The sequence below is a fragment of the Scyliorhinus torazame genome, chromosome 2 (assembly GCF_047496885.1).
Source record: "Scyliorhinus torazame isolate Kashiwa2021f chromosome 2, sScyTor2.1, whole genome shotgun sequence".
In the NCBI taxonomy this organism is placed as follows: domain Eukaryota; kingdom Metazoa; phylum Chordata; class Chondrichthyes; order Carcharhiniformes; family Scyliorhinidae; genus Scyliorhinus; species Scyliorhinus torazame.
In genome coordinates this window covers 236,834,825-236,847,893 of record NC_092708.1, presented here as the reverse complement: position 1 = coordinate 236,847,893, position 13,069 = coordinate 236,834,825, and the positions used below count along the sequence as shown (strand labels likewise).

General features: G+C 44.2%; 1 protein-coding gene across 16 annotated transcripts in view; it reads left to right on the top strand.

Annotated features, from left to right (window-relative positions):
- LOC140396543 (gephyrin) overlaps nt 1–13,069 on the top strand; it is a 799,798-nt gene that overhangs the window by 449,691 nt on the left and 337,038 nt on the right. For all 16 annotated transcript variants that reach the window (XM_072485332.1, XM_072485277.1, XM_072485374.1 and 13 more), the window contains 3 exons: nt 9,240–9,334; nt 10,691–10,757; nt 12,789–13,061. In XM_072485332.1, coding sequence (XP_072341433.1) covers nt 9,240–9,334; nt 10,691–10,757; nt 12,789–13,061 — 435 coding nt within the window. The remainder of the gene's footprint in view (nt 1–9,239; nt 9,335–10,690; nt 10,758–12,788; nt 13,062–13,069) is intronic.

The following is a 13,069-nucleotide window of genomic DNA, read 5'->3' as shown; positions in this document are numbered from 1 at the left end:
CCCGGAGGAAACCCACGCACACACGGGGAGAACGTGTAGACTCGACACAGACAGTGACCCAAGCCGGGAATCGACCCTGGGACCCTGGTGCTCTGAAGCAACAGTGCTAACCACTGTGCCGTGTCGACTACAGAAGCTTAAGGATATTGAGAATCACTGAGTGGGCACTGGGGTGGGGGGCACCGTGGGGTGGCACCATCTGTAACTAGAGACAATGAGGGTTTTGATTATTCACAATTAAAATATGTTACACCTGATACATGCAATGCCTCTGACACGTTATTCTTGATGTGGAGATGCTGGCGTTGGACTGGGGTGAGCACAGTACAAAGTCTTACAACACCAGGTTAAAGTCCAACAGGTTTGTTTCGATGTCACTAGCTTTCGGGGCGCTCCGAAAGCTAGTGAGATCGAAACAAACCTATTGTATGTTATTCTTCACAGCGGACCAGCCTGCACCCCCAGCCCCTGTTGCCCTCTGTCCCCCACACCTCCTGCCTCTTGGGCACAGTGGTCCTACAGCAAGAGCCCCGATGCATACCACCTGGAGGTGATTGGTGTCAGATCTTAGCGTAGACTGAGGAGCACCAGAGTTTACCTGGTGCAATTCGTTACAGATATAACAATATGGATTGCGTTGTCGACCCCGCAGTGGTGGTCCTTGCAGTGCTGGTGGCAGCCCAGGTGCCAGAGAAGGCAGCAGCGGAGGTGGCACCCATTTGCAGAGGTGCACATGTACAGCCCCAGGTGTACAGGCATCATTGGCTGTTCGAGGAGATGATAATAATAATCTCTTATTGTCACAAGTAGGCTTCAATGAAGTTACTGTGAAAAGCCCCGAGTCGTCACATTCCAGCGCCTGTTCGGGGAGGCTGGTATGGGAATTGAACCCACGCTGCTGCCTTGTTCTGCATTACAAGCCAGCTATTTAGCCCAGTGTGCTAAACCATTGATTGGAATGCTAGGCAATAACATTCATCTGAGACATGCCACGAATGCACTTGAGAGCTGTGAACTAACTATACCAATTCTTTATTAGCAATATCCTTCAGCGTGCAGGTAATGAGATGGAGATTGGCCTTAGTTGGTCCCAATTGGTATCTCACCACGTTTGGGCGGTATCCTGAACCCACCAACGGGAGCAGGCCGGTTAGATTGCGAACCGATCAGCGGTCAGCTCGGATTCAGTTTTCGGCCTTTCCCGCAATTTAACCACCGCTTACGGATCCACACCAACGCGGCCGTTAAATCGTGCCCGATATATCATAATCAGATTCAGCTGTCCGCATTCTGGCACCCTGTCAATACTATTTCCGGTGGTGAGAGTACCAGAATGTGCTCAATTGAATCCAGTTCCAAAGATGGCCTGACTAAGCCTATGACATTACTTACATAAAATTTTACAGAAGACTTTCGATTGGGTATCAAACGTGGGATGTCAAGCATTGCGCCTTAGCAGAAAAGATTATTTGTATCATTGAGAATTACTAGATGTGGCTCCACATACATGCTTAATATAAATGTATTCAGGTGCTTTATTAATTAAGGCTGCTTTCCTGTAGTTGTTTTGATACATGGGCCAGCATTTTATGCACCTCCCACAAGAATTAGGAACAGGAGGTGGCCATTCGGCCCCTTGAGCCTGCTCCACCATTCAATAAGATCATGGCTGATCTGATTGTGGTCTCAGCTACAACTTCCTGTCTGCCTGCCATAAACCTTGACTCCCTTGTCTATCAAAAATCTGCCTAACTCTGTCTTGACTTTATTCCATGACCTAGCCTCCACTACTTTCTGCTGAGGGGAATTCCACCGATGACCAACTCTCTGAGTGGAAAAGGTCTCATCTCAGTCTTAAATGGGAGACCCCTCATTTTTAAACTGTGTCCCTTGGTTCTAGACTCTCCCCACAAGGCGAAAACCCCAGGAACGAGCTGAGATGTGGGGTGGGCATTAAATCCAGGTGGGATGATGGAGGGGCTTCCATTCCCACTAGTTTCCCACCTTGGTGGGGGAGAGGTAGTAGACAGCCTGCCCACCCTTCGACCACTTGAAGCCCTTAAGTGACCAATAAAAATCCATTTATCAGCATCTCGGGGATATGAGGCAGTGGTAATCTCAGTGGACTCCAGAGGCCCTGGCTAATGCTCTGAGAACCTGGGTTCAAATCCCATCACAGAAGCAGGTGGAATTTAAACTCAATGAATAAAAAATCTGGAATTGAAAGCTAGCCTCGGTGATGGTCACCATGAAACTAAAGCTCTTAATGTGTCACTGAAAGTGGCCTAGCAAGCCACTCAGTTCAAGGGCAATTAGCTATGGCCAACAAATATCCCATGAAAGAATGCATTTTTTTAAATGAGCAGAGAGACTATGAAAGATAGTAAATGGTCAGAATTTGATGAGAATCGACTTCCAGTGACAGAGATGTGCTCATCAGTCGCATACCAGGTGGCTCTCCTCCAGAATACAATCAAATAGACACAGTAGCACAATGGTTAGCACTGTTGCTTCACAGCACCAGGGATCCAGGTTCGATTCCCAGTTGGATCATTGTCTGTGCGGAGTCTGCACGTTCTCCACGTATCTGCGTGGGTTTCCTCCGGATGCTCCGGTTTCCTTCTACAAGATGTCGTCCCCCCCCCACCCCACCCTGCCCGCAGCCTGGAGATGGCTGGAAGACATTCCTGAAGAAGGAATTGATGGCGAAGAAAGAGGCGCTAAATGTGAAGATCCAGCTGCCAGTCAAGGTGGCAATGACGGCGGCATTGGTCCCCATGCAGACGTTGATTGATGGAATGGGAAAGAAACTGGAAGCTCAGAGGAAGATGATCCTAGAACTGAAATTAAAAGGTTGGTGGCAACCCAGGGAAGCCTAAAGGGGAAGGTCTCAGACCAGGAGAATCGGTCTCGGATCCGGATAGTGGGTCTGCCAGGGGGGATCGAGGGCAGGGACCCAACGGACTATGTGGCCCAGATCCTGGGTAACCTAGTCGGGAGGGACAGCTTCCCCAAGCTGCCGGAGATCGACAGGGCACAAAGGTCACTCCGACTGAAGCCCAAGGCGGGGGAACAGCCAAAGGCAATAATGCCAAATTACATAGATACCAGGATCGGGAGGAGATCCTGCGGTGGGCAAAGCAGACAAAGGCGAGCAGCTGGGAAGGACATAGAATACAAGTGTACTAGGACATTGGGGCAGACCTGGCAAAGTACAGGGCTGAGATCAACCAGGCGAAATCGGCCCTGTACAAACGTGGAGTGAAATTTGGAATACTATTCCCACCCAAGTTCTGGATTATGTTCCAAAACAAAGGAACAACATTTCAACACCCCGACAAGAGGCGGAAGAATTCCTGCGGACAAATGGCCTGGACAAAGGGAAGACAAGGCAGCATTGAGGGTGAAGCAGAGGGGGGAAAGGGAACAGAACTGTGATGGACTTGTACACTGTTTGCGTGGATAGTACTGCCTCGCTTTGAGCAAAGATATCAGACCATAGGGAAGGGTGAGGGTAGTGGAATGCAGGAGAGGAGAGGGAATAGTTATCTAGCGGGCATAGGAAAGGGTTAAGATCAGCTCCGGGAGGGGGGCCACCACACTATGAGGGAAAGCTAGTGCTAGTAAGCACGAAAGAACAGGGGGCCGCTGCGCACTTCCCAGTAAGGAGGGACGTCTGGGTGGGGGGGGGGGTTGGTCGGGAACACAGGGGCAGGGATGGGGAATGTAAGGGGAGAGATATGGGGGGGGCGGGACACACAGGAGGAGAGCGTAGGATGGGGGACGAAGGGGGAACACAAGGAGAATACAAGCATAAGAAAGAGATGGGTTTCAGATTGGCTTCAGCAGGTAAGGTGCAGGTTGAGGGAACAAGATGGTGCCGCAATCAGCCACTTTGGAGGGTCCCTAACCAAAGGGAAATCCCGGAGTGCAGGGGAGCACCAACGTGGCATACACACAGTTGCCAGCCATGTTGGGTGCCCCCTGGACAAAGGGAAACCACGGAGTGCAGGGACCCAGCCTCATGGTGAGGACGGCGACTGTGCCCATTTTGGACGGCCCCCTAACAAAGAGAAACCCCGGAGTGCAGGGCGCATCCATCAGATAAGTATGGTTGATCCTGCAGGAAGGTGGGAACAGAAACCCCCATCAGGATTATCACCTGGAACTTCAGGGGACTTAACGGCCCAGTGAAAAGATCCAGAGTCTTCACCCAAATGAGAAGTTTGAAAGCTGACAAAGTCTTCCTTCAAGAGACGTACCCGAGGGAGAAGGACCGACTGCGGGTAAGGAAGGGCTGGGTGGGACAGACGTACCACTCGTGTTACGGGACGAGGGTCACGGATAGCTATATTGATTATTAATAATAATAATCTTTTAATGTCACAAATATGAAGTTACTGTTAAAAGCCCCCAGTCGCCATATTCTGGCGCCTGTTAGGATAAGCTGGTACGGGAATTGAACCCGCGCTGCTGGCCTTGTTCTGCATTACAAACCAGCTCATTAGCAAGAGGACGGCGTTTAGGGCGCCAAAGATGGCTACAGACCAAGGGGGAATAGTGTGACATGATCAGCGGTGTCCTGGGGGGGCACCGGTAGTCCGGGTAAACGTGTACACACGCAACTGGGACGACATGGATTTCATAAAAAAGACCATGACGGAAATCCCCGACATCAACACACACCGACTGATCATGGGGGGGGGACTTCAACTATGTACAGGACTCACTGACGGATGAATCAAACCCCAGAACAGAGAAAACAACAGGCATGGCTCGGGAACTGGGAAAGTTTGTGGAGCAGATGGGGGCAATGAGCCCATGGCAGTTCCTACACCCCGGTGAGGAATTCTCATTCTTCTCACCAGTACACAAGGTATACACCAATATCGACTTTGTTACAGTGGGGAAATCAGTGCTTCCAGAAATAGTAAGGGCGGAATACTCCGCGATAGTCATCTCCCACCACGCTCCATATTATATGGATGTGAGGTTGGAGACGGGCCGTGCCCAATACCCCGCATGGAGGTTGGACATGGCCGACATGGTCTTCTGCTAGAAAACATCACAGGCCCTAGGCGAGTACACTACGAACAACCAGAGTGAAGAAGTCTCACCTTCCTCGTTCTGGGAGGCACTGAAGCGGTGATTAGTGGAGAGATTATAGCCTACAAGGCATGTAGAGATACGGAAGAGAGGGCCGCTAGGCAACAACTGATCGATTCCATCCTGGAGGTCGACAGAAAATACTCCGAGGCCCCAACCATAAGGCTTCTGGCGGGAAGAGGAAAAAGCTACAAATGGACTTTAGCCTGCTATCCACTAGGAAAGCAGTGCACCAACTCCGCCAGACACGGGGGACCTTTTATCAACAAGGAGAGAAGGCTAGCCGCCTGCTGGCTCTCACCTTCGGGAGATGTTCGCAGACTTGCTAGCAAGGGGCACTTTGCCTCCTATGCTAACACAGGCCACCATGCCGCTGATACCCTAAAAAGACAAAGACCCGACAGAATGCGGATCATATAGACCCATTCCACTGCTTAACGTAGATGCGGAAATACTCGCGAACGTCCTGGCAAAGAGACTGGAGAACTGCGTACCAGAAGTGGTCGTGGAGGACCAGATGGGCGTTGTTAAGGGTAGACAGCTAACTATGAACATCAGGCAGCTGCTGAATGTGATACTGACTGACCCCATCCAAGGAGTGAATACCAGAGGTGATCGTCTCCCTGGACGCAGAAAAGGTCTTCGACAGAGTTGAATTGGAAGTACCTCATTTACAACTTAAACAAGATGAAAGATAGACTATAACATGTACAGTGGAAGAAAGGGCCTAAGATGGAGCCCAAATATCAGAAAAGGGGAGGGGGGAGCGCGTGGGTGGAGCAAGGGGGGATGGACAGGGAGAGCCCAAGAAGGAAAGACATGTAAATTGTATATAATGGCTGTTTCAATCACCTCCTGTATAGTGTACAAATGTAAGATTCAATAAAAATATTTTTTAAAAGAAATTTGGTGGGTATCAGGGGACATGATGTGAGAAACAGAGCTGCGTAGATGGAGAGTTAATTGATTGACAAGAAACAAAGAACATAGGAAGCCCTAAGGAGATTTGATATATTACTCAATTGTGCAACTTGCAAAAAAATGTCAAGCTCCAGGATTTTTGCACTGCATTTAAAATTTTCAAATGTTTTGATTGAGATGGAGAGATCTATTCATGGTAAACTCTGCATCTTTGTAACTTTGCTGAACCTGAAGTGGGGTTTAGGTGTTTCACAAAATTTGCGTGCAACTCTCTGTTGACCCTTTTTACTGCTGATGGTCTATGATTTTTCATCTTCTGCATCACTGACACCACCTTTCCTGGGCCAGCACATAATGTGCGAAAGAGCAAGGTAGTATATATAAATCAACTCTCCCTTATTTTAAATTTTCACCTCCTTTATCTCTCTGACCTACCAACTGGGTGACATGTCGGAGATTTGGAACTAAACAGGTACAAAGTAACAGGAGAGAGGACACACACATGTTTACCACACCACGGGTCGAACATGAGCACATTTCTGCATGTAGTTGTAATTTTTTGTAGACTTTGTATGATAGAAACTGGTGTGTGACACAAATCATGAATAGGATTTGTAAAAGCAAATGGGAAGTTTGATCTCTGTGTATTGATCTTTTGAACACTGGAGCATATTCGTTCTTTTTTTCTAATGGACATCATTAAATAACATGTCAAATTCACACTGTGTACAAACCTGCAAGCACAGTCAAACTTACTAATTTCATTCCTCTCAAATGAACTAGACAACCAGCACAGTTACAAAACAAGGAAGAGAACATCTTGCCCTGTATTTACAAACAAAGGTTCAGCTTTTACAGGTACAATTTACACATATTTGGGGGGAAAGTGCAGGTTTTTTTTTACAGAATCATAAAAGTAGCAACATTCCTTTTGACACATCCGCTCACTCTAGTTTCCACACTCCATTTTGCAAAATACTTTTTTTCTTTGATTCCCTTCAAGAACATTGCATTTGTTTCCTTTAGTGTGTGAAGAATATGGGTTAAATTTTGAACAAAAGCACAATATTCTACATAGTGATGTGTTTAGCTTTTAAATGTTGTTTCTTTTCTTTAAATCTGATATATTTTCTTTGAAACTGCCTTTGAGGGGCATTGATTAGCTTGAGGACTAAAACTTACTTTCATATTATAGGTCATTTTAATTTTTAATCTTTTGATAAATCACCCTCTTGTTTGCAATGTGGAGCCTGCAACCTATTTCTGGATCTCTTCTTGCAATGGAGGACATGTGCATGTTGTCAAATGAGCACTCTACTATAAAGTTTACGGATCTAAGATTAATTTTTAAATCATCTCATGGCAAAGAAATTACACCTTAAAATATATTGGATGTTAATAGCTGCAAATCACAAGAAGCAACCATTCTATCATCTGACTGAAATAATCTGTGTGATCCTGTTTTTGTTTCATAGAGTTTTGCAGCACAGAAACAGGCCTTTCAGCCTAATAATGTTTATGCTCCATCAGAGCCTCGTTCCTTCATCACAGCCTATTAGCATGTCTTTCTATTCCTTTCTCCCTCATGTAATATCTGTCTTACCCTGATAGGCATCTATGCTATTTGCCTCAGCCTCTCCACATCATAGCGAGTTCCACATTCTCACCACTCTACGAGTAACGAATCTGCCCATAATTGCTTATTGGATTTATTACTATCATATTTAGGGCCCACAGTCTGGGACTCCCTCACGCATGTGGAAATGTCTTCTCTATGTCTCTATGCCTCTGATATTTCAGTATAAAATGTGAATTACAGATCAGTTGTTTTGCAAGGAAGCACTTCAACTCCAGAGCTTAGTCTTGAGGGTTCCATATTATCTGCTTTTGAAATTCGGTGTTCATTAGAAGCATTTTTTTCTGTAAATGATTAACTGCCACTTCCAGCTAAGGGTGCAGTGTCCCTGTTGCTACAGATGTATGTTATGATATTAAGAGGCTAAATGCTAAAAAGAAACTTTTTCTTCCATTATTGTTAACCCTATTTACTTTGTTCTATGTGCATGTATGAATTTTGGGCTCACCAAGGTGATGGATGTTGGTGATTTCCATTTGGGACATTTGATGATATCATTCCTGGCCTTGTATAACATGATTAGATACAGAATATTCTGCTTCGAACTAAGTATCAAATCTTGCTGCACCCGAATTACATATTTCTCTTTCATGCAACACATACGAGGACTGCTTTGTATTGTGCACCTAAGTGTACACCCAGTGTTTGAGACTCACCCAAACTGTGAGGCCAGAATTGCATCAGTCTGACCTGGATTTGAATCCAGAGTTGAGCTACATTTAGATGGTTTCTATCTAAACCACAGAACCAATCAGTTCCTGATGATATGCCCCTTTAATTCTAACAAACAGGGGAGATAAACAAATTCAGGAAACGCTGGAAATACTCAGCCCCAAGCCTGTGTGGGTCCTGTGGCTCTGCATGCCATTTTCTGTTTGTGCATCTTTTTGACATGAGCCATCTGCCATTACTTACATCTTTAGAGTGAATAGACAAGTTGATGGTTCTAGTGTGCACACTGCCAACGCCCATGTTTTGTTAGAATTAAAAGCTATCGCCGATGATCGGAATTTAATTTATAAACTCAACCTGATATCAAATTTAGATGTTTAATTTTTTAAATCTCCGTTCATTGTGTTAGAAAGGGAGGCTCATGGGTTGGCTCTAGCTATGCGAATGCCATTTGTTGACTGGCATTCATTTAGGCATGCTGGCTTCCCATCTTTCTTTTCAATTCGTCGTCCGCCTCCCTCTGCTTTGACTCGTCTGTTCTCTCCGCAGATGCTCCCCGACTTGCTGAGTGTTTCCATCCTCTTCTGTTTCGGATTCCCCGCATCCGCAGTATTTTGCCTTTTTGAGACGAGCAAATTTTTTCACTTTGCTTAACAGATAGCATTTGGCTCCAGGAAATGCACTTCCTACATGATATTTGCCAGATTGTATCCTGTCATTTGTTTTCCTTCCATGAGATACAGTATCCTAGTATTGCAGCCTACCTGCTTGAAATTAATCGGCAGTTTCTAAGGCTTGCTATGCACAAAATCTGGTTACAAAATATTGAGGGGGTGCTTTACAGTGGCAATCTTAATTTAATATCAATTTTAGGTGCTTAATTTTTTGTTGATTGTAATTCTAGGCCACAAAGGAGGTGATAGAAAGGGAGGCTCCTGGGATGGCACTGGCTATGCTGATGGGTTCATTGAATGTCACTCCACTGGGGATGTTGTCTCGGTAAGCAATGGTTATTTCCGAAATATGAATCTTGGTAATCAAACTCAGGAATATACGCGAAGGTAAATAACAGCATGTCACACAGCATCTTTGGAAATGCAAATTATATTTTTTTGAAAATGTTTTGGAATTTATGTGGCCACAATAACAACGTAGTAAAAATATTTATGTAAAAGTATTGAGACGATATTGTTCTTTCACGGGATGTGGGCGTTGTTAGCTGGGCCACCTTGTGTTGTCCATCCCTAAGTACCCTTGGGAAGGTGATGGTGAGTCGCTGCCTTGAACCAAGACGGTGTGGTGTAGGTACACCCAGAGTGCTTTGGGGGAATTCCTAAGGCGAGAATCAAAGGCCCAAGATCCTTTACATAAGATTAGAGGTTATGGAATCAGGCTTGTGTGGAGTGACTGACCTTTCCAATCAAAACAAATGAAGAAACATAAATCCTAATTTTTGATAAATTTAATGGAGTTAGTGAACTGCAGCAATCAGATTCTTTGCACTATTTGTTGAAGTCAGAGCTTTTTGCTTGTGACCTTAAATATTAACCACATTATTGCAAACTTAGACATAAGTGTTTCTGTAGTAATATATTTTTCACTTGATATCCTTTCATCACATACATAGCTTTCTTAAACGGACAGTCAGAAGATCACCCCGTGGGTTTCAATCAGTTCTTCTCTGAAAGTGGCTGCTTGGAGGTGTATGACAGAGTAGCTGGTTTGATAGTTCCTCTGAGCCACCTCCTTATTTTCATATGTCCATCATGGCTCCTTCCAACCACAGCACAGTTGTGGCTGCAGTCATGTGAAGAATTACAGATGAGCCTCTGTCACCTTATTCAATGGTGCAGTGCATTGGGTCTTCAACACGGTATGTTACCCTTCACATTCACAGAAGGTCAGATAACTACTGAAAAAAAAAATGCTGAATTTTGTTTTGTACTTCCTTTGTATAACCAACCCCACTAAAACAGATTATCTGGTTATTATCACATTGCTATTTGTGGAAATTTGCCATGTGCATATTAGCTGACATGTTTCCGACCTTGCAACAATGACTACACTTCAAAAGTACTTCATTGACTGTGAAGTGCTTTCAGAAGTCCTGAGGTTGTGAAAAGTGCCACATAAATGCAACTCTTTCTTTCTTCGATTTCTTTATTAGGTAAAACAACACGGTAGATTTATATAACTCCTTTAACATTAAGAATGCCCCATGTCACTTCACAAATAGGTGATAAAGGTGAAATCAAATTTATTTTGGGGGGTGGGTTGATGAAGCATAGCACGTATTTTTCAAGGTAATGTCATTGTATGTTGTACATAAAATATTGTTATTTTATTTTTTGTCAGACCTGTATGTGGAATAAGGGGCAAAACTCTGATTATTAATCTGCCTGGTAGCAAGAAAGGTTCACAGGTAGGAGTCACCATTACTTCTGTTGTTTCTGCACTGGAGATTGTGGCCTACTTACATAGTATATACATAGGACTTAAGAGCATGAGTAGGCCATTAGGCTCTTCACGCCTGCTCCATCATTCATTAAGATCATGACTGATCTGATTGTGGCCTCAGCTCCACTTTTCTGTCTACCCCTTAACCGTTGACTCCCTTGTTAATCAAAAATCTGTCCAACTCAACCTTGAATATGTTCAATGACACAACCTCCACTGTTATCTGGGGAAAGGAGTTCCACAGACTAACAACTCGCTAAGAGAAAAAATTCTCCTCACCTCCATCTTAAAAGGGAGATCTACTATCCTCAAACTCTGTCCCCTAATTCTAGCCTCCCCCACAAGAGGAAACATCTTCCATCCATCCGATCAAGCCCCCTTAGGATCTTGCATGTTTCAATTAGAACACCTCTCATTATTCCAAGCTGCAATGGACATAAGCCTAACCTGTTCAACCTTTCTTCATAAGATCAGCCCTTCATCCCAGGAAAGAGTTTTGTGAACCTTCTCTGAACTGCTTCTAACCTAATTATATCCTTTTTCAAACAAGGTGACCAAGTGATCATGTGACTATGGTTATTTGACTTTGTATCATTCTCGCTTATCCCATCTCCTGTTCTTTTTCCATTCTAACCACCTCCCTTCCCAGGTAAAATGCAATATGTGTTTAAATATCCCAATTGTATCTACACAATGTTAGCTGCTTCATTACATGTCTGTTTTACTACCAAAACCCTTACTTTCATTGCTCCGCATTGTTCAGGTCAGAAATATTTCCATTGTTTATTTGGTCCAGAAGATATGCATTGGGCATTTAAACTATAAACGCTGATTTCCTTATTAACCATAGTTTTGTAGAATATTGTTATGGTCTTGATTGAGACGAATAATTGTTTTTAAAGAAGGAGAAATCCGAAATCCCAGTTATTTACTTAAAGAATGAAGCCACAAAATTCCACGGTTTATTCAAAACATTATTTGGCATACAAGAGTCAACCAACACAAACACCTAAATACTAACTTGGGTAACCACTTATACTTTAATACCCAGAATCTATATAAGTTAAAGATGAGTTAACAGCCAAATTGCAGTCAATTATTAATGAGAAACTGCACACTGAATGGCATATACAATGATGACAGATCCTACAAATGGGCTCAGCAGTGCACTCAGCATATTTACTAGTCGCAAAGTCATTAAAAATTCTGTCTTCCTCACAATAAATTCCAGCTCCACCTTTTCTAGATTTAGTCTGATCCCCATGGGATAGCCGCGCACAACCAACTCATGGGTAGGGTCTTCTCCACAAATTGCACACATCTGCAGAGCCTCGACAACTCGGCTTACACCTGTCAGGATGGCATAGATCAATCAATGTTATCTTCAAGTAATAGAAACAGCTGCAGCAACTATATATTTTCTTCAGCTTCTGTCTTGGACCTTGCCTCTGTCTTCGTCTGCCTGTACTGCACCACTGGGATCATCATCAGAGCTCTGATGGCTCTCTCTCCTGTTATGTGATTTCAACCAGTTTCAGACTCTCCAGAAATTTCGGTTCCCATGCTCAGTTTCAGTCTTAATTTTGTTAGAAACTGGAAGGCTGGGTTTCTCTTCCCAGTTTCCCTTTGTTGGTCTTGATTTGCAAATAGGGTCTTTCCCAAAAACTGCAAACATTGAAACCATGGATTCCATCACAATATCCTTTAATAAACCACAACCATTATCTTAGCAGTGTTACACCATCCATGGATAGCAAACCCATGAAATAACACCTATGGTTGCAACATTGCAAATAGGACAGGAACACATTTTGTATTTGACTAAGCCAATGCTATTGCATGCCTTATGATGTCTTATTTTGAGTGGTTTCTATTTTATTTATTAATCTCTTAAATTGAATTCACAGAACAATAAACGCTATTAGCAAAACTACATATTAACTGCTAGCTTTATATTTCTTAGGATTTTATAAACTGACTTTTAAATTACGTGCAGGAATGCTTCCAGTTTATACTACCTGCCCTACCTCACGCCATCGACTTGTTGCGGGATGCAATTGTGAAAGTGAAAGAGGTTCACGATGAGTTAGAGGACCTCCCATCGCCTCCTCCACCATTGTCACCTCCCCCTACCACCAGCCCACACAAACAGACGGAAGACAAAGGTGTTCAGTGTGAAGATGAGGAGGAAGAGAAGAAAGACAGTGGCGTGGCTTCAACTGAAGAGAGTTCGTCCTCGCACATTACTGCAGCAGCCATAGCAGCCAAGGTAAGAAA